General features: G+C 45.0%; 1 protein-coding gene across 1 annotated transcript in view; it reads left to right on the top strand.

The window, feature by feature from the left end:
• The window catches only part of LOC143768163 (uncharacterized), a 120,659-nt gene extending 98,582 nt beyond the window's left edge, over positions 1 to 22,077 (top strand). The window contains exons 14-17 of the mRNA XM_077256852.1: positions 14,018 to 14,135; positions 14,219 to 14,289; positions 16,437 to 16,527; positions 20,556 to 22,077. Of these exons, the coding sequence (XP_077112967.1) occupies positions 14,018 to 14,135; positions 14,219 to 14,289; positions 16,437 to 16,527; positions 20,556 to 21,979 (1,704 nt within the window). The 3' untranslated portion in view covers positions 21,980 to 22,077. The remainder of the gene's footprint in view (positions 1 to 14,017; positions 14,136 to 14,218; positions 14,290 to 16,436; positions 16,528 to 20,555) is intronic.
• The last annotated feature ends 2,394 nt before the right edge of the window (positions 22,078 to 24,471 follow it).

Genomic DNA, 24,471 nt, shown 5'->3' with positions numbered 1-24,471 from the left:
ACAGCAGGGACCACAGGCACCACGTACCGCCGCAACAAGGACCTATGGAATACATTATGAATAGCAAATGACGCTGGAAGGTCCAAACGAAAAGACACCGGGTTAAGGATTTCCAAAATCTTATAAGGACCGATAAAGCGAGGCTTGAACTTAGGAGAGGAGACCTTCAAAGGAACATGCCGAGAAGACAACCAAACCAAATCCCCAATACGAAGTCGGGGACCCACACCGCGGCGACGGTTGGCAAAACGCTGAGCCTTCTCCTGTGACAATTTCAAATTGTCCACCACATGGTTCCAAATCCGCTGCAACCTATCCACCACAGAATCAACCCCAGGACAATCAGAAGGTTCAAATTGACCCGAGGAAAAACGAGGATGAAAACCAAGATTGCAGAAAAAGGGCGAAACCAAAGTGGCAGAACTAGCCCTATTATTAAGGGCAAACTCGGCCAGTGGCAAAAAGGTCACCCAATCATCCTGATCAGCAGAAACAAAACATCTTAAATAAGCTTCCAGCGTCTGATTAGTTCGCTCGGTTTGGCCATTAGTTTGAGGATGAAAAGCCGATGAGAACGACAAGTCAATACCCATCTTAGCACAAAAGGATCGCCAGAATCTGGACACAAACTGGGACCCTCTGTCAGACACAATATTCTCAGGGATGCCGTGCAAACAAACCACATTCTGAAAGAACAAAGGAACCAAATCGGAGGAGGAAGGCAACTTAGGTAAGGGCACCAAATGGACCATTTTAGAAAAACGATCACACACCACCCAGATGACAGACATCTTCTGAGATACTGGAAGATCCGAAATGAAATCCATGGAAATGTGCGTCCAAGGCCTTTTCGGGATAGGCAAGGGCAAAAGCAACCCGCTGGCACGAGAACAGCAAGGCTTAGCCCGAGCACAAATCCCACAGGACTGCACAAAGGAACGCACATCCCGCGCCAAGGAAGGCCACCAAAAGGACCTAGCCACCAAATCTCTGGTACCAAAAATCCCAGGATGCCCCGCCAACACCGAAGAATGAATCTCGGAAATAACTCTGCTGGTCCATCTATCAGGGACAAACAGTCTCCCTGGTGGGCAACGATCAGGTCTATCAGCCTGAAATTTCTGCAGCACTCGTCGCAAATCTGGGGAGATGGCAGACAAAATCACTCCCTCTCTGAGAATACCAGCCGGTTCCGAGACTCCCGGAGAGTCAGGCACAAAACTCCTAGAAAGCGCATCAGCCTTCACGTTCTTCGAACCAGGCAGGTATGAGACCACAAAGTCAAAACGGGAGAAAAACAACGACCAACGAGCCTGTCTAGGATTCAGACGCTTGGCAGACTCGAGATAAATCAGATTTTTATGATCAGTCAAGACCACCACACGATGCTTAGCTCCCTCGAGCCAATGACGCCACTCCTCAAATGCCCACTTCATAGCCAACAACTCCCGATTCCCAACATCATAGTTCCGCTCAGCAGGCGAAAATTTTCTGGAAAAGAAAGCGCATGGCCTTATCACAGAGCAATCAGAGCTTCTCTGCGACAAAACGGCCCCCGCACCAATCTCAGAAGCATCAACTTCAATCTGGAAGGGAAGAGAGACATCCGGCTGGCACAAGACTGGTGCTGAAGCAAACCGGCGCTTCAGCTCCCAAAAGGCCTCCACGGCCGCAGGAGACCAATTAGCAACATCAGAACCTTTCTTGGTCATATCCGTCAAAGGTTTAACTACGCTAGAAAAATTAGCGATAAAACGACGGTAAAAGTTAGCAAAGCCCAAGAACTTCTGAAGGCTCTTAACAGACGTGGGCTGAGTCCAGTCATGAATGGCATGGACCTTGACTGGGTCCATCTCCACAGTAGAAGGGGAAAAAATAAAACCCAAAAAAGACACCTTCTGTACTCCAAAGAGACATTTTGAGCCCTTCACAAACAAAGCATTATCACGCAGAACTTGAAACACCATCCTGACCTGGTTCACATGGGACTCCCAATCATCAGAAAAAAACAAAATATCATCCAGATAAACAATCATAAATTTATCCAGATATTTCCGGAAGATGTCATGCATGAAGGACTGAAACACAGAAGGGGCATTAGAGAGTCCAAACGGCATCACCAAGTACTCAAAATGATCCTCGGGCGTATTAAATGCTGTTTTCCATTCATCTCCCTGCTTAATGCGCACAAGGTTATACGCACCACGAAGATCTATCTTGGTGAACCAACTGGCACCCTTAATCCGAGCAAACAAATCAGACAACAATGGCAAAGGATACTGAAACTTGACCGTGATCTTATTCAGAAGACGATAATCTATACAAGGTCTCAAAGACCCGTCCTTTTTGGCCACAAAAAAGAATCCTGCACCAAGAGGAGAAGAGGATGGACGAATATGTCCCTTCTCCAAAGACTCCTTTATATAACTCCGCATCGCGGCATGCTCTGGTACAGACAAATTAAAGAGTCGACCCTTAGGAAATTTACTACCAGGAATCAAATTTATAGCACAATCACAGTCCCTATGAGGAGGAAGGGCACTGGACCTGGGCTCACTAAATACATCCTGGTAATCTGACAAAAACTCAGGGGTCTCAGAAGGAGTGGAAGAAGCAATAGACACCAACGGAGTATCACCATGAATCCCCCGACAACCCCAACTTGACACAGTCATAGCTTTCCAATCCAAAACTGGATTATGGATCTGTAGCCATGGCAGACCCAAAACGACCACATCATACAAATCATGCAGAACAAGGAAGCGAATCACCTCCTGATGTACAGGAGTCATGCACATGGTCACTTGCTTCCAATACTGAGGTTTATTCTCCGCCAATGGCGTAGCATCAATTCCTCTAAGAGGAATAGGAAATTCCAACGGCTCCAGGACAAAACCACAGCGCCTGGCAAACGACAAATCCATCAGACTCAGAGCAGCACCAGAATCCACAAAAGCCATGACTGAGTAAGAAGACAATGAACAAATTAAGGTCACAGACAAAATAAATTTAGGCTGTAAAGTACTAATGGCGACAGGATTAACAACTCTTTTTAAGTGCTTAGAGCATGCTGAGATAACATGCGTTGAATCACCACAGTAAAAACACCACCCATTTTGACGTCTATGATTTTGTCGTTCGGCTCTGGTCAGAATTCTGTCACATTACATAGGGTTAGGTGTCCGTTCAGACAGCACCGCCAAAGGATTAGCAGATTTGCGCTCCCGCAAACGCCGATCAATTTGAATGGCCAGAGCCATTGAATCATTCAGACTTGTAGGGATAGGAAACCCCACCATCACATTCCTAATGGCTTCAGAAAGACCATTTCTGAAATTTGCGGCCAGGCCACACTCATTCCATTGAGTAAGCACGGACCATTTCCGAAATTTTTCACAATATACCTCAGCTTCGTCCTGACCTTGAGAGATAGCTAGCAAGGCCTTTTCGGCCTGATTTTCAAGATTAGGCTCCCCATAAAGCAAACCAAGCGCCAGAAAAAACGCATCAACATTCACCAATGCAGGATCTCCTGGCGCCAGAGAGAAAGCCCAATCTTGAGGGTCGCCACACAAGAAGGAGATAACAATTTTAACTTGCTGAGTGGAATCCCCAGAGGAACGAGGTCTCAGAGACAGAAACAATTTACAATTATTCCTAAAATTCAGGAACTTAGATCTATCTCCAAAAAACAGCTCAGGGATAGGTATTTTTGGTTCAGACATAGGACTATGAGTGACAAAATCCTGAATACTTTGCACCCTTGCAGCAAGCTGATCCACACTAGAAGTCAGAGTCTGAAAATCCATGTCTGCAGCAGAGCTCAAAACCACTCAGAGTATAAGGGGAAGAAAGAAGCTAGACAGACTGCAACAAAAAAACACCTCAGAACTTCTTTTTAATCCCGCTTCTGCGATGCTTTAAACATTTTCTTTTTGGGCCTGGTATACTGTTATGATTCTAGTGGTAGAGAATCTCTGGTATTCAGACTAAGTCCACAATAACATAGAACTGCTCTAGGGAGGTGGAAACTAGGCTAACCGCATAACTGATCCTAACACACAACTAGAAGTAGCCGGTGAACGTGCCTACGTTGATTCTAGACGTCTCGAGCCAGCCGGAGAACTGACTACCCCTAGAGGGAAAATAAGACCTCACTTGCCTCCAGAGAAATTAACCCCAAAGATAGAGAAAGCCCCCAACAAATAATAATGGTGAGGCAAGAGGAAAACACAAACGTAGAGATGAACTAGATTTAGCAAAGTGAGGCCCACTAAACTAGATAGGCAGAAAATAGAAAGTGAACTATGCGGTCAGCAGAAAACCCTGCAAAAACATCCACGCTGAGTATTCAAGAACCCCCGCACTGACTGACGGTGTGGGGGGAGAATATCAGCACCCTAGAGCTTCCAGCGAGCTAGAAAATCACATTTTGAGCAAGCTGAACAAAAAACACTGATAATGCAAATGATCCAAAGTATGCAAACTGGACTTAGCTTTTCTTGCATGAGGCAGATGGCAAGGAATCAGGAGGAGACCAAATAGGACTGAATACATCGATACCAGGCAAGAGACTGAGTCCTAAGGAGGACTAAATAGGGAAAACCCACAGCTTAATGAAACAGCTGAAGCCCAGGCATGCAGAAAGACATGACTCATACAATACCATTAGTGACCACCAGAGGGAGCCCAGAAACACAGTTCACAACACATGTCCAGCAAATGCAGATGGAAGTAAACACAAGCAGCAGATGAAGGAGGATTACTGGAAACTGGTGTATTCAGCAGGAACTCAGAGCAGAGTAGCAGGATAACCACACAGGTTCACAGGAGCAGGTATATAGCCAGGGAGTCACCAGAGTCAGGAGCTGGATGCAAGTCAGAATACTCTAGCACAGACTAAAGGCTGGGGTGGAGTTTTATAGCAGGAAGACACACTGCACATGAGACCAAAGACGCCATCTTGGAAAAGGGCAGTAATGCACAAAAGGTAATAAAAATGTTCAGAGTTCTGACACCCACTTAGTATATAGGACAGCCCACGTAGTATATAACACAGCCACGTAGTATATTGCACAGCCCACGTAGTGTATAGCGCAGCGACGTAGTATATAACACAGCCCACGCAATACACTGTGTTCAGAATTATTAGGCAAGTTGTATTTTAGAGGATTATTTTATTACTGATCAACAACTATGTTCTCAATCAACCCAAAAGACTCATAAATATCAAAGCTTAATATTTTTGGAAGTTGGAGTGGTTTTTTTTTTAGATTTGGCTATCTTAGGATGATATCTGTTTGTGCAAGTAACTATTACTGTGCAGAATTATTAGGCAACTTAATAAAAACCAAATATAATCCCATCTCACTTTTTCATTTTCACCAGGTAAACCAATATAACTGCACAAAATTTAGAAATATTTCTGACATGCAAAAACAAAACCCCAAAACATTAGTGACCAATATAGCCACCTTTCTTTATGATGACGCTCAACAGCCTTCCATCCATAGATTCTGTCAGTTGCTTGATGATCAGTTTGCGATCAACATTGCATGCAGCAGCCACCACAGCCTCCCAGACACTGTTCTGAGAGGTGTACTGTTTTCCCTCCCTGTAGATCTCACATTTTATGAGGGACCACAGGTTATCTATGGGGTTCAGATCAGGTGAACAAGGAGGCCATGTCGTTATTTTTTCTTCTTTGAGACCTTTACTGGCCAGCCACGCTGTGGAGTAGTTGGAGGCATGTAATGGAGCATTGTCCTCCATACAGTATTCTGGGCACCACAGTGCTCCATACAGAATAATGAGCCCCATATATTGCGCCATACAGTATAATGAGCCCCATATATTGCTGCATACAGTATTGTGGGCACCGCACAGTGCCCCATACAGAATAACATGCCCCATATATTGCTCCATACAGTATAATGAGCCCCATATATTGCTCCATACAGTATAATGAGCCCCAAATGATGCTCCATACTGTATAGTGGCCACACATGATGCTCCATACTGTATAATGGCCACACAGTGCTCCATACTGTATAATGGCCACACATGATGCTCCATACTGTATAATGGCCACACAGTGCTCCATACTGTATAATGGCCACACATGATGTTCCATACTGTATAATGGCTACACAGTGCTCCATACTGTATAATGGCCTCACATGATGCTGCATACTGTATAATGGGCCCACATGATGCTCCATACTGTATAATGGTCACACATAGTTACTCCTACACATGCGGCTGCGCTCCATACACCTTGCACACACGGCTCCTCTGTACTCACGTGGCTCCGCTCCATACATCTCGCACACACGCGGCTCTGCTCCGTACACCTCGTACACATTCAGCTCCGCTCCATACACCTCATACACACACAGCTCCACTCCGTACACCTCATAAACACGTGGCTCCGCTCTATACACCTCATACACACATGGCTCCGCTCCATACACCTCATACACACACGGCTCTGCTCCGTACACCTCATACACACATGGCTCTGCTCCGTACACCTCGTACACATTCAGCTCTGCTCCGTACACATTCAGCTCCGCTCCATACACCTCATACACACACGGCTCCGCTCCATACACCTCATACACACACGGCTCCGCTCCATACACCTTGCACACATGGCTCCGCTCCATACACCTCGCACACACCCGGCTCCGCTCCATACACCTCAAACACATGCGGATCTGCTCCGTACACCTCGTACACACGTGGCTCCACTCCGTACACCTCGTACACATGCGGCTCCGCTCCGTACACCTCGTACACATTCAGCTCCGCTCCATACACCTCATACACACATGGCTCCGCTCCGTACACCTCATAAACACGTGGCTCCACTCCATACACCTCATACACACACGGCTCTGCTCCGTACACCTCATACACACATGGCTCCGCTCCGTACACCTCGTACACATTCAGCTCTGCTCCGTACACATTCAGCTCCGCTCCATACACCTCGCACACACCCGGCTCCGATCCATACACCTCAAACACATGTGGCTCTGCTCCGTACACCTCGTACACACGTAGCTCCGCTCCATACACCTCGTACACATGCGGCTCCGCTCCGTACACCTCGTACACATTCAGCTCCGCTCCATACACCTCATACACACATGGCTCCGCTCCGTACACCTCATAAACACGTGGCTCCACTCCATGCACCTCATACACACACGGCTCTGCTCCGTACACCTCATACACACACGGCTCCGCTCCATACACCTCATACACACGGCTCAGCTCCATACACCTCGTACACACTCTGCTCCGCTCCATACACCTTGCACACACGGCTCCGCTCCATACACCTCATACACACACTTACCATGGCAACCAGCACAGCAGAGTCCTGCAATCCATGGAGGCCCCAATCATGTGACCCCTGACTCCTCCCCTCCTGTGACCTCATCACACTGATTACAGGTCCTGTTTGCACAGAGCAGCCAATATGTGGTGTGCTGCTCTGCGGGTGCAGGGATGACCGGCTGATATTGCACACCGTGGGTTGTGAGCAGGGGCACGCGCACCGCACTAGTGACAGCAAATGTCAGGAATTATGGAGAGTCGGCACCAGGTTTTCTGACCGCCGCTCTGCCGCCCCGTCTTTCAGTGACTACTGCTGCCTGAAGCAAAGGGATCAACTTGCCCCATGATAGCGGCGCCCCTGACTGGAGTAGGGAGGGGCCAATTCGCGGCCGGACTGTGCCTGTCGCTGATTGGTCGCGCCCAGCCGGCCGCGACCAATCAGCGACGCGGGATTTATGTTACAGACAAACAGACGGAGGTGGACCTTAGGCTACTTTCACACTTGCGTCGGTACAGGTCTGTCACTATGCGTCGGGCCGACGTACCGACGCACGTTGTAAAAATGTGGCACGACGTGGGCAGCGGATGCAGTTTTTCAACGCATCCGCTGCCCAGCCTAAAGTCCGGGGAGGAGGGGGTGGAGTTTCGGCCACGCATGTGCGGTAGAAAATGGTGGACGCAACCTACGGAAAAATGTTCACTTGAACGTTTTTTTGCTACGACGGTCCGCCAAATACTGACGGATCCAGTGCATGACGGACGCGACGTGCGGCCATACGTCTCAATCCGTCGGCAATACAAGTCTATTGGAAAAAAACGCATCCTGCGGGCACATTTGCAGGATCCGTTTTTTTCCCAAAACGACGGATTGCGACGTACATAAGTGTGAAAGAGGCCTTAGACAATTATATATATAGATTAACGGATGACGAATAGAAGAAACGCATCAGGAGATAATCTGGCATGAGATCCTTCTGGTCAGGGTGCACTGTGGGGATTGGACAAATTACCCCCTAATTGTATGAAGGATAATTTTTGAGCATCTCTTCTGAGCCGCTGGTTATGGATTTGGGTGAGATTGTTCCTGTCTCTCATGAATATGGGATTTATCCTCATCACAATAATACATCCCAGATAATTATACCAGCGCAGACGGGGTTATCACTGACCGGCGTCCTGACAAATTAATGGTGCGGGATAATTTTTTGGTGACAGTTCTCTATTTATAAAATGAACGTCTGTGTGGTTTTTTGTTTGTTTATGTGGCGAAGAGAAGAACATTTTATATATTGTACTAAAAATTATATTTTATCCAACTTCTTTGCTTTAACTAATTACATCCACCCTGTAAATCCCTCCTGACCCCACACAACATACACACAGCTCCGCTCCGTACACCTTGTACACACGCGGCTCCGCTCCGTACACCTCGTACACACGCGGCTCAGTTCCGTGCTCCTCGTACACACGCGGCTCAGCTCCGTATACCTCGTACACACGCGGCTCCGCTCCGTACACCTCGTACACACGCGGCTCAGCTCCGTACACCTCGTACACACGCGGGTCCGCTCCGTACACCTCGTACACACGCGGCTCAGCTCCGTACACCTCGTACATACGCGGCTCAGCTCCGTACACCTCGTACACACGCGGCTCAGCTCTGTACACCTCGTACACACGCGGCTCAGCTCCGTACACCTCGTACACACGCGGCTCAGCTCCGTACACCTCGTACACACGCGGCTCAGCTCCGTACACCTCGTACACACGCGGCTCAGCTCCGTACACCTCGTACACACGCGGCTCTGCTCCGTACACCTCGTACACACGCGGCTCTGCTCCGTACACCTCGTACACACGCGGCTCCGCTCCGTACACCTCGTACACACGCGGCTCCGCTCCGTACACCTCGTACACATGGCTCTGCTCCGTATAGGTATGCCTCTGCTACATCCACAAGCACACTGTAAAGTTTAAACCCCTCCTGCATACACTCATGTGACCCCTGACTCCTCCCCTCCTGTGACCTCATCACAGGTCCTGTGCGCACAGAGCAGCCATATATGTGATGTGCGGCTCTGCAGGTGGAGGTAGGTGCTGGAGATTCCCCATTACTGGATGCAGGGGACATTAACCCCCTCAGTGCTGAGCCTGTGATAACTCTCTGTATGTGACTATAATGGGACTGTGTGTTACAGGGGACGTCCTAAAAAGAATGAAGAAAAGGAATAAATAAAAAGAATGAGCATAATAACTTACCTGTTCCTGATAGGTGGGGAATGAATAATGATATGAATGATAATACGCATTCCCCACCCAGGGCCGTATTTAGAGTTTCTGCTGCCCTAGGCACTTTTAGTGCTGCCTCCCCCTTTGGTGAGTATGACACTATTGGCAGTGACTTTGGCAAAAATCGCTGATGTGAAAGTCGCCTTTTGCAGCAGATGGGGCAGTTTTTCCGCATCTGCCATGTAACGGATCACTTACGGCAACACTGCGTTCGGCCTCATTCATTCCCTATGGGACTTGTGGACTTGTGCGGCACTTGCGGTTTTGCCACGATTCGGTAAATGCTGTACTTGCAGCAATGGAAAAAAACGCTGCTAGCAGTGTTTTTTTTTCTCACCGCAAGTGAAAAACCACAAGTGCCGCAAATAGACATCACTACCTGTCCCTGCACCTTGCTAGCTCATCCCTAACCATCCCTCTGACCTAAAACTACACTATAAAGCTTTAGAAAAACAATTTATTAACTGACATAGTCCTATGATCATGAGGGCTCCAGGCTACGGCGTAGACTGGGACGGGCAGTCTCCGGGTCTCCATTTTCTCGCTGTGCACATCCTCAGTCCCTGCCTCACTGCCTGTGCACAGACATCCCTCCACCGGACCCAGTAATCACCGCTCGCAGTAGCATACCGGCAGAGGTGTATCTAGGGTTACTGGCACCCGGGAAAAGAATTTATTTTGGCGCCCCCCAGCACACATGCGATTTGCACACTTAGTCATGTACCCACGACCTCCTCTCCCTAATGCTCTCAATGTTCAGTGAAAAACTGAGAGAAGCAGAAGAGAAGCTCGTTGTCACAGGACCACAAGTGTGAAAATCGCAAGTGAGTGAAGTGTCCATGTCAGAGTTGTCAAACTGCATTTTTCGAGGGCCGCCAACAGGTCATGTTTTCAGGATTTCCTTAGCATTCCACAAGGTGCTGGAATCATTCTGTGCAGGTGATTAAATTATCACCTGTGCAATACAAGGAAATCCTGAAAACATGACCTGTTGGCGGCCCTCGAGGAATGCAGTTTGACACCTCTGGTCCATATGACGTCTACTGGAACCTGCAGAGCTGAATCCTGACATCGCAGGCTTCTGAATTCTCACAACACATGCACTGCACACTTTTAGGATTCTCCCTTGCCGGTGGACAGTCATGTCAGCACAAGCATGTGATTTGTATACTTCTGACCACATTCTGACTAGACGTGCCCAGCCTCGCTCAGTTCATTTTCATAGAGTGGGGCCACGCATGTCTAGTCAGCACGTGACCGCATGTATGTAAATCGCCGGCACGAGAGAATCCTGACCGCGTGCAGTGCGCACTGTGAGAACTCAGAAGTCTGCAGTCACAAAGAATGACTGCAGACTCATTACAAACCTGGACATCCCCTTTAATGCTCCTAACATAAATAAAACATGAGAATTAGTCAGTATCACAAATAACATTTACATCCAGGTACCTTATAGATGACGTCGCCTCTGGAGCCGTTCTCCTTCTTTTCTTCATCTTGTCCAGACCCCATGATGAGTTTTCTCATCCACAGCCGTCTCTGCAGACTTCCATCTTCTCTGCTCTTTTGCAGAAAATCTCCACATGATGCCCTTAAAGATACAAGTGTCATTATAATGCTCCTGAATGAAAAATTGCCCCTCACTATATTGTCTGCACAAAACATGACCCCCACACTGTCCTTCTTATGGTACATGCTCTTCACACTGACCTCTCCTTTCCATACCGGCCCCCTCTTTACACTATCCTCTCACACTGTGCCCCCCCCTATAGGGCCCAGTATTTATACTGTACTCTCTCATCACACTCCCCCTCCTTGGTATACTGTCCGCTCCTGGCTGTGCCCTTACACTGTCCCCCATGCTACAAACCCACTACTCAGTTTCTATTCTGTGCCCACTCACTTTTCTCCCCCCACACTGTCTCCTCATACTATTCCCCTCCCTCCTCATACTGTCTCCTCTCACATCCCTCCTGTTCACCATACTGTCTCCTCATATATTTACCCCCTCGCTTTCTATACTGTCTGTGCACCTGACTCCCCATACTGTGTCTGCACACATTCCATCACCCTCACTCCCCGTACTCTGTCCACATACATTTTTCACATCGCTACTCATACTGTGCCCACATACATTCCCCCGTTCACTCCCCATACTGTCTGCACCCATCCCCCCGTACTGTTTCCTCATACATGCCCCCCATTGCCCATACATGCCCCCCATTCCCCAGTACTGTTTCCTCATACATGCCCCCATTCTCCCGTACTGTTTCCTCATACATGCCCCCCATTCCCCCGTACTGTTTCCTCATACATGCCCCCCATTGCCTAGTACTGTTTCTTCATACATGCCCCCCATTCCCCAGTACTGTTTCCTCATACATGCCCCCCATTCCCCCATACTGTTTCCCCATCTCCCCCTTTGCTCTTCATTTTGTGTCCTCAAATATCCCCCCACACATTAAATCCCCCATCCCCACTCCAATTCTCCCCACGCATAATAAATCCCCTCATCCCCACTAAAATTGTTCCCCCCCTCCCATCTTGTATGAATGGCTCAGCTTCCCCCCCCTCCCATCTTGTATGAATGGCTCAGCTCACCCCCCCCCCTTGTATGAATGGCTCAGCTTTCCTCCCCCTTGTATGAATGGCCCAGCTTCCCCCCTTGTATGAATGGCTCAGCTCTCCCTCCCCCTTGTATGAATGGCTCAGCTTTCCTCCCCCTTGTATGAATGGCTCAGTTTCCTCCCCCTTGTATGAATGGCTCCGTTTCCTCCCCCTCGTATGAATGTCCCAGCTTTCCCCCCCTTGTATGAATGGCTCAGTTTCCCCCCCCTTGTATGAATGGCTCAGTTTCCTCCCCCCTTGTATGAATGGCTGTTTCCTCCCCCCTTGTATGAATGGCTCAGTTTCCTCCCCCTCGTATGAATGGCCCAGCTTTCCCCCCTTGTATGAATGGCTCAGTTTCCTCCCCCTTGTATGAATGGCCCAGCTACCCCCCCCCCCCCTTGTATGAATGGCTCAGTTTCCTCCCTCTTGTATGAATGGCTCAGCTCTCCCCCCCTTGTATGAATGGCTCAGCTTTCCCCGGCGCCTGCTCCCATCTTGCACGCATGGCTCGCTCCCCCATCCACCCTCCCTCATCCTCTCCCCCCGTCCTCCCTGGCTGTCATACTCACCTTTCCACAACACGCCGAACCCAGCTCTGTCCCGGCGCGGCAGCTTCTTCCTGCGTGCTTCCATATTCATCATCTTAATGAGCAGTACCACGTGACCGCTCACACAAGACGAGCTGCAGGCGTTGAGACCAGGCATCACTGGAGTAGGTGAGTATGACGTCCTCAAGTGGGGGGGGTTTGTGAGGTGGGAGGCGGGCCGGCTCAGGTAGGGAGGAGACCCCGGACTTAAATTAAAAAACTTGCTCAGGTGCCGCCGCTCCTGCATCGTCCTGCCCTAGGCACGTGCCCTCAAGTGTCTAGTGGCAAATACGACCCTGTCCCCACCTACCAAGCACAGGGAATATAATATACACCTGTTTATATGGGATATGTGTTCATTCCCCTATTATCTACATATAATCCATGTTCATTCCATGGCTAGCCTAAGATGCAGAAGAAATCTATAATACCCTCTATATTTTTGGACCGAGAAATTATTATGCTCATTCTTTTTATTTATTCCTTTTCTTCATTCTTTTTAGTATGTCCCATGTTATACTGGGGTCAGGACGGGGCCATGACTGGATGTAGTGATCATGTGACGCCGGTAACAGCTCCGGAGGTTTCTTACATGGGACCTTTATGATGTTACATCGTCATCTTCTCCCCATTCAGGTCCCTACAATATCGGATCCTCTCAGTGGAGATCTTCTATATAAGAGAATTCTCCTGAGTGACCTTACAAGGATGGATAGGGACAGGGACAAGATGGCGGAGAGGATATTACACCTCACCCTAGAGATCCTCTTCCGGCTTACTGGAGAGGTGAGAGATTCTGATGACGTCACATTACATCATTCTTATCTATGGGAATAACAGATGGACAGAACTGGAGAGGTGAGGACTCTGGAAATGTCTGTAGTGAGGTTTATTAATGTGTCTCTCCATAACCAGGATTACACAGTAGTGAAGAAGACCTCTAGTGAGCGCTGTCAGGCCCCTGTGTCTGAGGGATGGGGAAGACCCCTGAGCCCAATCACTGGGCCTCCACCTCACCCCCTGATACATGAGGACATCAATGACCAGAAGATCCTAGAACTCACCTACAAGATGATTGAGCTGCTGACTGGAGAGGTGACACTGCTGGGAATGCTGGGACATTATACAGTGACACTATGGAGGGATCAGGGGAATGACCGTATCATTGTATGTGTCAGGTTCCTATAAGGTGTCAGGATGTCACTGTCTATTTCTCCATGGAGGAGTGGGAGTATTTAGGAGGACACAAAGATCAGTACAAGGACGTCATGATGGAGGTTCCCCAGCCCCTCACATCACCAGGTAATAGACAGGAGTAAATACACACGGCCTATAATTATCTGTATATAAAGAATGAATTCAGTCCCTGTATGTGTTTCCTCCAGAGAGATGTCCCCGTCCTCTTCTTCCACGGGACATTAAACAAGAAGACCCTGATGTTTCTCAGAATCAACAGGTAAATAGAGAAAAGGTGTCATGAAATCTTCCTAGCAGTGGTGCAGCTAGAGTCTAATGGGCCCTGGTGCAAGATTTTGTCCAGCCTGCACCCCCCCATCCTGGTATATATGTCCCTTATCCTGGACCCCTTGTTATTATATACAGGGTGATTAAAAAAGATTCATTGGGTTTCAAATTGTATTACATGCACAATGGTGAATGGCACATAACGAACATAAGCTCTCCAAGTTTAGCACATGATGTTTATAAATGTTGTATTTATCGTCCTTTTGCCACATGACACACATCAATGCGGCAATCCAGTTCTACCCAAACACGCTGCACCACGTCCCCGTCTATATTAGAGCGGCGGTAATGCAGTCTCTGAGCTGATCCAGTGTTGCTGGCTAAGGATGCAAATAAACGGTCTTTGACATACCCCCAAAGGAAGTCACACAGTGTCAGATCAGGATACCTGGGGGCTATTCTCTTGCATAGTTGCCATTTTTGGATCTGATGTTACCTGGTGAGTTTCAAGTCAGTCTCAAACTCTGAGATGTGACCTGTTGATAAATTATTACAAACTGGTGAAATTTATGTCTTTGCAGTAATATAAATGCAAAACCAGATGAATCTTTCATAATCACCCTGTATATATCCCTCATTCTGGCCCCAATCCTGGTATACATATCCCCATCCTTCCCTACCTCCCCTGCTGCGCTGCGATCTCTTCAGAAGCCGGCATCTGACTTCAGCCTCCACCAGTCACATGCAAGCCGATATCAGCTGCTGGCCTCTGATTGGCCGGCAGTGTATTTTGCTGCGTACAGACTGTACTGGTCTCTTTGACACAATACACTTCAGCTGAATGTACGTTCTTGGACGCACATTCAGTTGAACATTGTCCTGGCATCGGCTGGGCCTCCACCCTCTCAGGCCTGGTTGCCACCATGCTTCCCAGTGATATGTTGAAGGCTGTGAATGTCTTGTGTTCAGGTTCGTCCACGGACACACATCCAGTTGTAGATTGTGCTGGCGTCAGTGGGCTTTCCCTGCACGGGCCTGGTCGGGTCCTTTGTTACCATGATCATTACGCTAAGCTTCCCAGTGATATGTAGAAGGCTGTGAAGGTCTTGTGTTCAGTCTTGTTTTATCCACCAGTATTATACACTGAATGATCGATTTATTAGAGACACCAAAACGTTTCTAATATAAACTTTCTTGAATGGAAATGTGACCAGTGACTCCAGAGTACGGCAGGAAATCCACTGATCACTTTTCTGTGGATATTTGCAATGTGAATCTACATTATAATGGGAGCAAAAGTGATGTGATCGACTTTGATCATTTATTACATACAATGGTGGTGAGATTATACTGAGAATGTTGTGATTGAGGAAAAACATCCAGGAAAAACAGATCCTATGAATACAAGTAACTCATCAACTTAAGAAGAAGCTTTCATCACAAGTCATTCTAAGGACAGGCGGTGTACAGTCATGTCCTGCAGCTGAATACAATGCTGGATCTACAACTAGGGTGTACAAATAAACAGCTCTTCAGCACAGGCGCTTACCTAGGCTTTGTGGCCAGTGGTCAACTAGGTTCATCCTTTTCTGGCAGAAGGACACTTGCGGCAGGACAATGCTCGATGCCACAATGGTTGTATTGTCATGGATTGTTTCCAGGAACAGGACAATACATTTTTTTTTCTTGCTTACCCGGCTCTTATAGTGTTTAGTTCTTAATCCTATGGAACGTCTGCATTACAAGTAAGAATGGGTTGTTCAGAGCAAGTCACCTATATTGTGGCAACTGTGAAAACCTATCCGGTCTTCAAGGGACAATATTCATGTAGAAGGATTAACACTTTCTGTTACTGACAAAATAATTTGCTGAGGCTCTGAAGACCAGAGGAGTCCAACTGGCTACTAGACGGGTGTCCCTAATAATGTGGCCATTCAGTGTATGTTTTATACTTGGTAGAGATGACAGGATAAAGCTGATCATAGACATTAAATATTGTCTGGAGACTGCTGATAACAGTTAGAAGTCGATGGGTTGGATTTGTACAGGAGACCTGCATTTATCTCATCTTTTCTGTTCTTCTAAATAATTTCTTATGATTTTTTCATCTCTCTCTGACTCTTACAATATTTCTTACAGGGTGAAGATCTGCCCCGTATTAATACTACAGAGACTTATGTGAGGGATGATGAGCGGTGTAAAGAGGAGATTCCTACAGATAACCGCACAGGTGAGTAGTGACCACTACATGCTGAGAAGTCACAGATTCTTCTCAGTCACTGGATTTTAGAAATATGTGATGATAATTTTAGGATCTGTAACACAGAATATTATTGTCTGATTGGACTGGCAGAAAAATTTGATTGCAAACTTTTAAATTGACTAAATTAAAAGGTGTTTTTCTCCACATAATAATGCAGAGCTTCATGATGGACTATAAAATGCAGTATACTGAAGAAGAGCTCATGTGATTGCAGGTTTAGGTTCCCTTTACTGATAAGCGAATATACTCGTTACTCGAGATTTCTCGAGCATGCTCGGGGGTCCTCCCAGTATTTTTTAGTGCTCGGAGTTTTAGTTTTTCTTACCGCAGCTGAATGATTTACATCTGATAGGCAGCTTAAGTACTTGTGGGTATTCCTAGCAACCAGGCAACCAGGGTTGTCATTATGATTCAAAAAGAGAAAACACAGTAGTTTGACAATAAATGGCTTCACCCAACCACTAACCATGAGTGGAGTTTTGGCGTTCTCATTCATATTCCCTGAAAAAAGGCCAAAAAAGCAAAAATTCTGCCGGGGTATGTAAACTTTTGAGCACACCTGTATATGTATGTCTGTGTGTGTGTGTTTTGAAGAATATTTCCTTGGAAAAGGATGTGTAATTGACCTAGAGAATTGCTCTATGTAAAAGCTCATGTTTAAATCGCATTGCAATCGGATGTAAATCGGATGCTAGGTGTTAAAAATCGCCTGACACTCGCATTACACTCATGTGACTCCCGGCAGGGAGACTCGGACCGATTTTTCATACGTTTAGCGTGACTCCAGCCTTACTGTTAATCTCTTTAGGGTTTATAACACAGAATATTAATGTTTGATTTGAGTAATAGAAAAATTGGATGGCCAAATTTAGTAAATGACATGGTGTTTTTTTTTCCACACAAAAATACAGACAAAGAGCTTGTGTTATTGTAGGTTTAGGTCCCCCGAGGTGCTAAAAAAAATTGCTGCCACTCCTGAAAGAATTAGGTAAAAAATAATAAAATTGTTTCATTAAAAATATCAGTTCACCAAGAAAAACCAATCCCTCACATAGCTTCAATGACAAAAAAATAAGTTATGAGTCTCAATAAATGGCAACAGATACCAATATATTTATTTCACAATCCTACAAGTTTTGCATCTCTGTAATTCTTCTGACCTGGAGAATGATGTTACCGGGTAATTTTTACAGTAAAATGAACTCAAAACCGAAACAGCAATGGAAAAATTGATTTTACTGTTTTCCAGTTAGTTGTATGATTAAATTAATATTCAAAACGAGAATTCGTCAGAAAAAAGAAAGAATCAAGCCATCACATGGAAAAATAAGAAAGTTATGGATCTTGGAAGAAGGACAAGAAAGAAAATGCTACTGAAACTGCGAGAAGGAAAATTGCCACAAAGGAATTAAATAAACATTTAAATATTAAGCTATTTTTTTTCTGCCAACATCACAATATAGAAAACTTCAACACATAGTGGATGAGAACAAAAAAGAATGGTTGGCATATATCGGGTCTGTCATGGTTTGAGGAAACAAAATTACCATTAAGTGTAGTTACCGATTTTCCCCACTTTTGACTTCTTTATTTCCTGTTTTTCAGTAAATTAAATGGTAAAGTGAATGGTGTAATGCAAAACAACAACTCTTACTGCAAAAAAAGAGAAACAACTGCCCTCGTGACATCTATATTGTCAGGAAATTGAAAAAGTGGCCTCTCTGAGAATGAGAAGGAAAAAATGTAAATGCAAAATCAAATATAGGCTGCGTTCTTAACCTCTTAGTTTTTTCAAATCTGACCACTGTGACTTTATGTGGTATTAACTCTGGAATGCTTAAACATATCCTATTGATTTTGAGACTGTTTTTTCATGACACATTGCACTTTATGGTAGTGGTAAATTTATATTGATATTTTCAGTGTTTATAAAAATATTAGAAATTTTAACAAAAATGTTTAAAAATTATCAATTTTTGAACTTTGAATGATTATCCCTGTAATCCAAGTAGTCACACCACACAAAAAATTAAAGGGAACCTGTCACCACGTTTTTGGAAGATGGGATAAAAATAGCGTTAAATAGGGGCAGAGGTGGGCGTTACATTAGTGTGTTTGTTATGCGTTTATTACCCACCTAAGTTGCCGAAATACCTTTGCAAAGTCTCCGTTTTCGCCTGTCAATCAGGCTGGTCTGGTCAGATGGGCGTCTTGTCTTCCCCCAGATTTTGCGTAGTTTTCCGTTGGTGGCGTAGTGGTGTGCGCATGCCCAAAGTCCTGAATCCTCTGCCAGGGGATTTAAAAGAGCGCGCTGTTCGTTTTCATTGGTGATCGGTGGGCGCGGCCATCTTCCTTTGGCCGCGCGTGCGCAGAAGCGGCGCTCTGCTGGCCGCGGCTTCAGGAAAATGGCCGCGGGATGCCGCGCGTGCGCAGATGGATATCGCGGCGGCCATTTTCCTGAAGCCGCGGCCAGCAGAGCGCCGCTTCTGCGCACGCGCGGCCAAAGGAAGATGGCCGCGCCCACCGATCACCAATGAAAACGAACAGCGCGTTCTTTTAAATCCCCTGGCAGAGGATTCGGGACCTTGGGCATGCGCACACCACTACGCCACCAACGGAAAACTACGCAAAATCTGGGGGAAGACAACGCCCTTTTGACCAGACCAGCCTGATTGACAGGCGAAAACGGAGACTTTGCAAAGGTATTTCGGCAACTTAGGTGGGTAATAAACGCATAACAAACACACTAATGTAACGCCCACCTCTGCCCCTATTTAACGCTATTTTTATCCCATCTTCCAAAAACGTGGTGACAGGTTCCCTTTAATGAATATCATTTCCCTCGTGTCTGCTTTATATCAGCACCATTTGCAAAATGTTGTTTTATTTTGTTAGGATTCTAACAAGTCATGTATCGGTCATTTTTCATTTTTTCAAGGAAATTTACTAAACTTATCTTTTTTAGGGTCCTGCTCAGTTTAGAAGTGATTTTTTGGGGTTTCCAATATGTAGGACCCCCAACTTGATACCACTTTAAAAACAGTACCTCTTAACATATTCAAAATTGCTTTCAGGTAGCTTATTAATCCTTCAGGTGCTTTTCAGGAATTAATGCAATGTGGTATGACAGGAATTAAGAAGTTTATTTTTAGCATCTAAATTTTAATAACTTCTCAACAGGCCACTATTGCTGGCAGATTTTAAAGGGAACCTGTCACAGCCCCCTGGCGTTTTTAACTAATATAGCCACCTTGTGTAGCACTAATGCTGCATTCTGTCAAGGTGGCTCTTTTTTTGGGGGTTCCTTCCAACGCTGCAATATTAGTTTTTTTTAATTTGCCCGCCATACCTGTAGTCTGTCCGGGGGTCATGTCTTTTCCCCCCCAACACAAACGCCTCCCAGCGATCACTCGGCCCCTCCGTGCGCTGCCTCCTCTGCCGTCTCTGCCTTCATTAACGTCTCCGGCGCCTGCGCTGTAAGTTTCTTTCTCGGACATGCGCAGTTTGCGCTGCCCTTTGACCCACATCACATGATGGGAACTTACAGTGCAGGCGCCGGGGAAGTTAATGAAGGCAGAGAAGGCGGCGCCCGGAGGGGCCGAGTGATGGCTGGGAGGCGTTTGTGTCCAGGGGGAAAAAACATGCCCCCCGGACAGACTACAGGTATGGCGGGCAAATTAAAAAAACTAATATTGCAGCGTTGGAAGGGATCCCAAATAAAAGAGCCATTTTATATTTCACAAACTTTTGGTGACATGTACAGTAAAACATGGACCTATAAAGTGGCGAAGTGCAAGACGAAAACAGCAGAAATCTAATGGTCTAACATAATGTATGAGTCCCTGCTTTGATATCTTCTGTTGCCACCAGTGCCTTCTTCATTTCCTAATTGAATTTTAATACAATTTGCACTGAAATGTTCTAGAAAGTATAAATATTATAATTATTAATCTAATTTCATGGTTATGTTGTAATTTCCGTTTTAATCTTGGCAGATGACCGCACCAGCCGATCGGGGACACATCTTACATTTTCAGAATTGACTGCACATGATCATACTATCACACCGGATACATGTGAAGAAAATGACAATATCCCAGATTTATCCTCAGCCCTTCACAGTAAAGATCCAGTATATGATGCTTTTGAAAAGTTTCTGTCTTCTGATTCATCACAGACTATTATGCAAAACAAAAATAACACAATTGGTTGTGAACATCAAATAGCTCACACAAGAAAGAATCTATATTCATGTTCAAAATGTGGGAAATGTTTTACAAAAAACTCAAATCTTATTAGACATGAGAGAATTCACACAGGGGAACAGCCTTTTTCATGTTTAGAATGTGGAAAATGTTTTACAGCTAAATCAAGTCTTCTTAAACATGAGAAAATTCACGCAGGTGAGAAGCCATATTCATGTTCAGAATGTGGGAAATGTTTTACAAAAAAATCAAATCTTATTGCACATCAGAGAATTCACACAGGGGAGAAGCCATATTCTTGTTCAGAATGTGAGAAATGTTTTACAAAAAAATCAAATCTTATTGCACATAAGCGCAGTCACACAGGGGTGAAGCCATTTTCATGTTTAGAATGTGGAAAGTGTTTTACAGCTAAATCAAGTCTGTTTGATCATGAGAAAAGACACACAGGTGAGAAGCCATATTCATGTTCCGAGTGTGGGAAATGTTTTATACAAAAAAAGTGTCTTGTTGCACATGAGAGAAATCACACAGGGGAACAGCCATTTTCATGTTTAGAATGTGGAAAGTGTTTTACAGTTAAATCAAATCTATTTAAACATGAGAAAAGACACACAGGGGAAAAGCCATATTCTTGTTCAGAATGTGGGAAATGCTTTACACAGAAAACACATCTTGTTGCACATGAGCGACTTCACACAGGGGAGGAGCCTTTTTCATGTTCAGAATGTGGAAAATGTTTTACAGAGAAAGCAAGACTTGTTAATCATCAGAGAGAACATACGGGTGAGCAGCCATATTCATGTTCAGAATGTAAGAAATGTTTTACAAGGAAATCATATCTTGTTACACATGAGAGAAGTCATAGAGGCGAGAAGCCTTATTCATGTTCAGAATGTGGGAAATGTTTTAATCACAAATCTTATCTTGTTACACATCAGAGAATGCACACAGGGGAGAAACCATTTTCATGTTCCGAATGTGAGAAATGTTTTAGAACAAAGTCACATCTTGTCAGACATCGAAGAATTCACACAGGGGAGAAACCGTTTTCATGTTCTGAATGTGGGAAATGTTATACATTGAAAGCAAGTCTTGTTACACATCAGGAAACGCACACAGGGGCGAAGCCATTTTCATGTACAGAATGTGGGAAATGTTATACACACAAAAAAGGACTTGTTAAACATCAGAGATCTCACACAAGGGAATAGCCATATTCATGTTCAGAATGTAAAAAATGCTTTGCAAGTTTTAGTTGTAAACAATACCAGTCCAATATGTAGTTAAATAAATATTTTTGGGCCTTCTACCTATGCAGAATTTTTTTCCCCGCCTCTCATTTAACAAATAAGCTGAAATACAAAAATTGTGGGTCTCGCATATTCACACTATTTCCCTCCTATGGGAAGTAACGCCTTCCCCTGACCTAACCCTTCCCCACCCTTGAACAGACTTACTGGGTCCAATTAAATTTACCGGAGATGTATTTGTAAAAGGCAATAGACTTTTTTCTTTGTCCTCAAGCAAACCCATAAAGCATGACTTCAGCCATGGTTCTTCCTTGGTCATCGGTGAGCCTGTTCTGATTTGCAGACAAAGTCGACACCAATATGAGAACCGTCTGTTCTCCTTTCAAATATATAAAAGCCATATGTTTAGACTAGGTGTTTTTGCAGCATCTTTTTTCTGCAGCAAAACATGATCTCTTGACTGGAAAGAAGCTATAGAAAAAAGCATATTTTCTTTGTTTTTTCTTGCTGCGTTTTTTTGTTGTTTTTTGCTGCAGTTTTCGCATGCTAGATTTGTCTCTTGCATCATAAAGTTTAGTGTTGAAAAAATGTCCTATTCTATAGAATCAGGTTTTGGCACAAAAAACTGCAGCAAAACCTGATACCTGTGTTTTTGGTGCTTTTTTCAGCTTTTTTTCATCACCCATTCATTTCAATGGGTGAAAAACGCTGAAAGAAGTGACATGATCCATTGTTCAAAAAAACATGCAAAGCAAAAAATCCTGATGACAAAAGAAAACAAGCTGTGTGCATGAGATTTCTGAAATCTCATAGACATTGCTGGTACTGTGAAACAAAGCTGAAAATTTGCATTAAAAAACGCATCAGGAAAACTCTCTCACTCAAGGAGATAAAGCATTTTGCTATTTCCCTTCTTAACTCTACTTATGTCTCTCTCGCCACCTCCTTTGAGAAGATATGTAGGGGATCCCCTTCTATTAAAGGTCTAATCTCCAAATTAAACTACATAAGTGACTTCCTACTTTCCCTGGTATCCCAAAATATGTATATGATTAAATGGGAGGTCTCTTCCTACCTGACAAACTATTTGGCAAGAATTACTGAAACTTTGATTTGTGCAACAATTAAGGAGAACCAGTATGAAATAATAATGTTCTGATACCACACTCCAGAATCAGCTCTCCTCTCCTCGCACTATAAGTTGTGTTGTACTGCCCCTTCCTCAAATTATCTGTGAGGAAATGTATCAGTACTTACAGTTACATCTTTTGTGCTCAAAATGTGATTCCATCACAACAAACTTAAGTGTGATTAATCTCCAAACAGTGTGGAGGAAGGGGCTGTAGAGCAGAGCTGACAGTGCTATGAGAAGAGAAGAGTTGACTGAAGAGTTTATAAGGTGACACAGCTAAACTCAGCTGTGCTGCTCCCTGAAGTTCACCTGATGAATGGGAGAATGTATGAATGAAAGGAAGGGGTATAGGCAAAGCCATAATGCATTAACTAATCTTCCCTAAAATGGCAAACTTTCTTTTCTGAGCCCAAATGTTGATAAGTCTGGCTTCATAAGAATTCATAGTTTTTAATTCTAATTATTCATCTAAACATTTTTATACCATTGATAGTTTGCACTATGACAAGATCTTTAGATAGTTACTGCTAGTTTAGTCTAGTACTAGTACTTGTCCCTACTCACGGACAGACCGTGAGGCAGAAAAGTCAAATGTTCTGGTGTCAGTACCAATATAGCACGTAGATAACCAATGGTAAAGACAAAGGTGTAAATCAGGTCACTGTCCAAGGGTTAAAACACAAGGGGATAGCCGATCAAAGCAAAAAGACAAGACAATGGGAATAGTCCAAAGGGTCAGGCAGCAGAAGATCAGGTATTATAAATATCTTGGGAACACTAGAACCCTCTGATAGGCTATTAGATATCCAAAGACAATTTAATATAAGATATCGCACTTCACTGACAGTACGTCTAAGAGGTCTCAATAGGTGTCATGGGGTTACCGCAACAGAGAGGAGCCAGAAGACCACAGCGTCTGATTGCTCCTACTCCTGCACTGAAAAGAAGCACTTCACCTTCTTTTTAAATGGTGTTTATTTCTTTAGGCAGAACAGGGTTTAATCGACCATATTGGGAGCTCTGGGAGTCTGAGCTCTCATCTGAGCTCCGTTAGCCACTCCTATCCCCTATATATTCTGTGTCCTAATTGAAACACATCATTAGAGCTAGCTTATGCTACTTGGCTTGGAGGAGAAGTGTTTTGGTGCTTATTATGAGGAGTTTGGAGGAGTTGTCTGTGACTGCTGCATGGGTTTGTAAGTGTGATAATTCCCTTCCCTCTTCTTATTTAGTTTTTTCCCCATACTCCACTTCCTGGTGCATTCCTCTGTTATATGTGAGTTAATATTTGTATGCCTATGTCTGGTATTTCCAGTTACGC

This window comes from Ranitomeya variabilis, chromosome 4 (assembly GCF_051348905.1).
Source record: "Ranitomeya variabilis isolate aRanVar5 chromosome 4, aRanVar5.hap1, whole genome shotgun sequence".
NCBI classification, from domain to species: domain Eukaryota; kingdom Metazoa; phylum Chordata; class Amphibia; order Anura; family Dendrobatidae; genus Ranitomeya; species Ranitomeya variabilis.
Note: the sequence above shows the minus strand (reverse complement) of the source record. Positions and strands in the feature narration are given on the sequence as shown.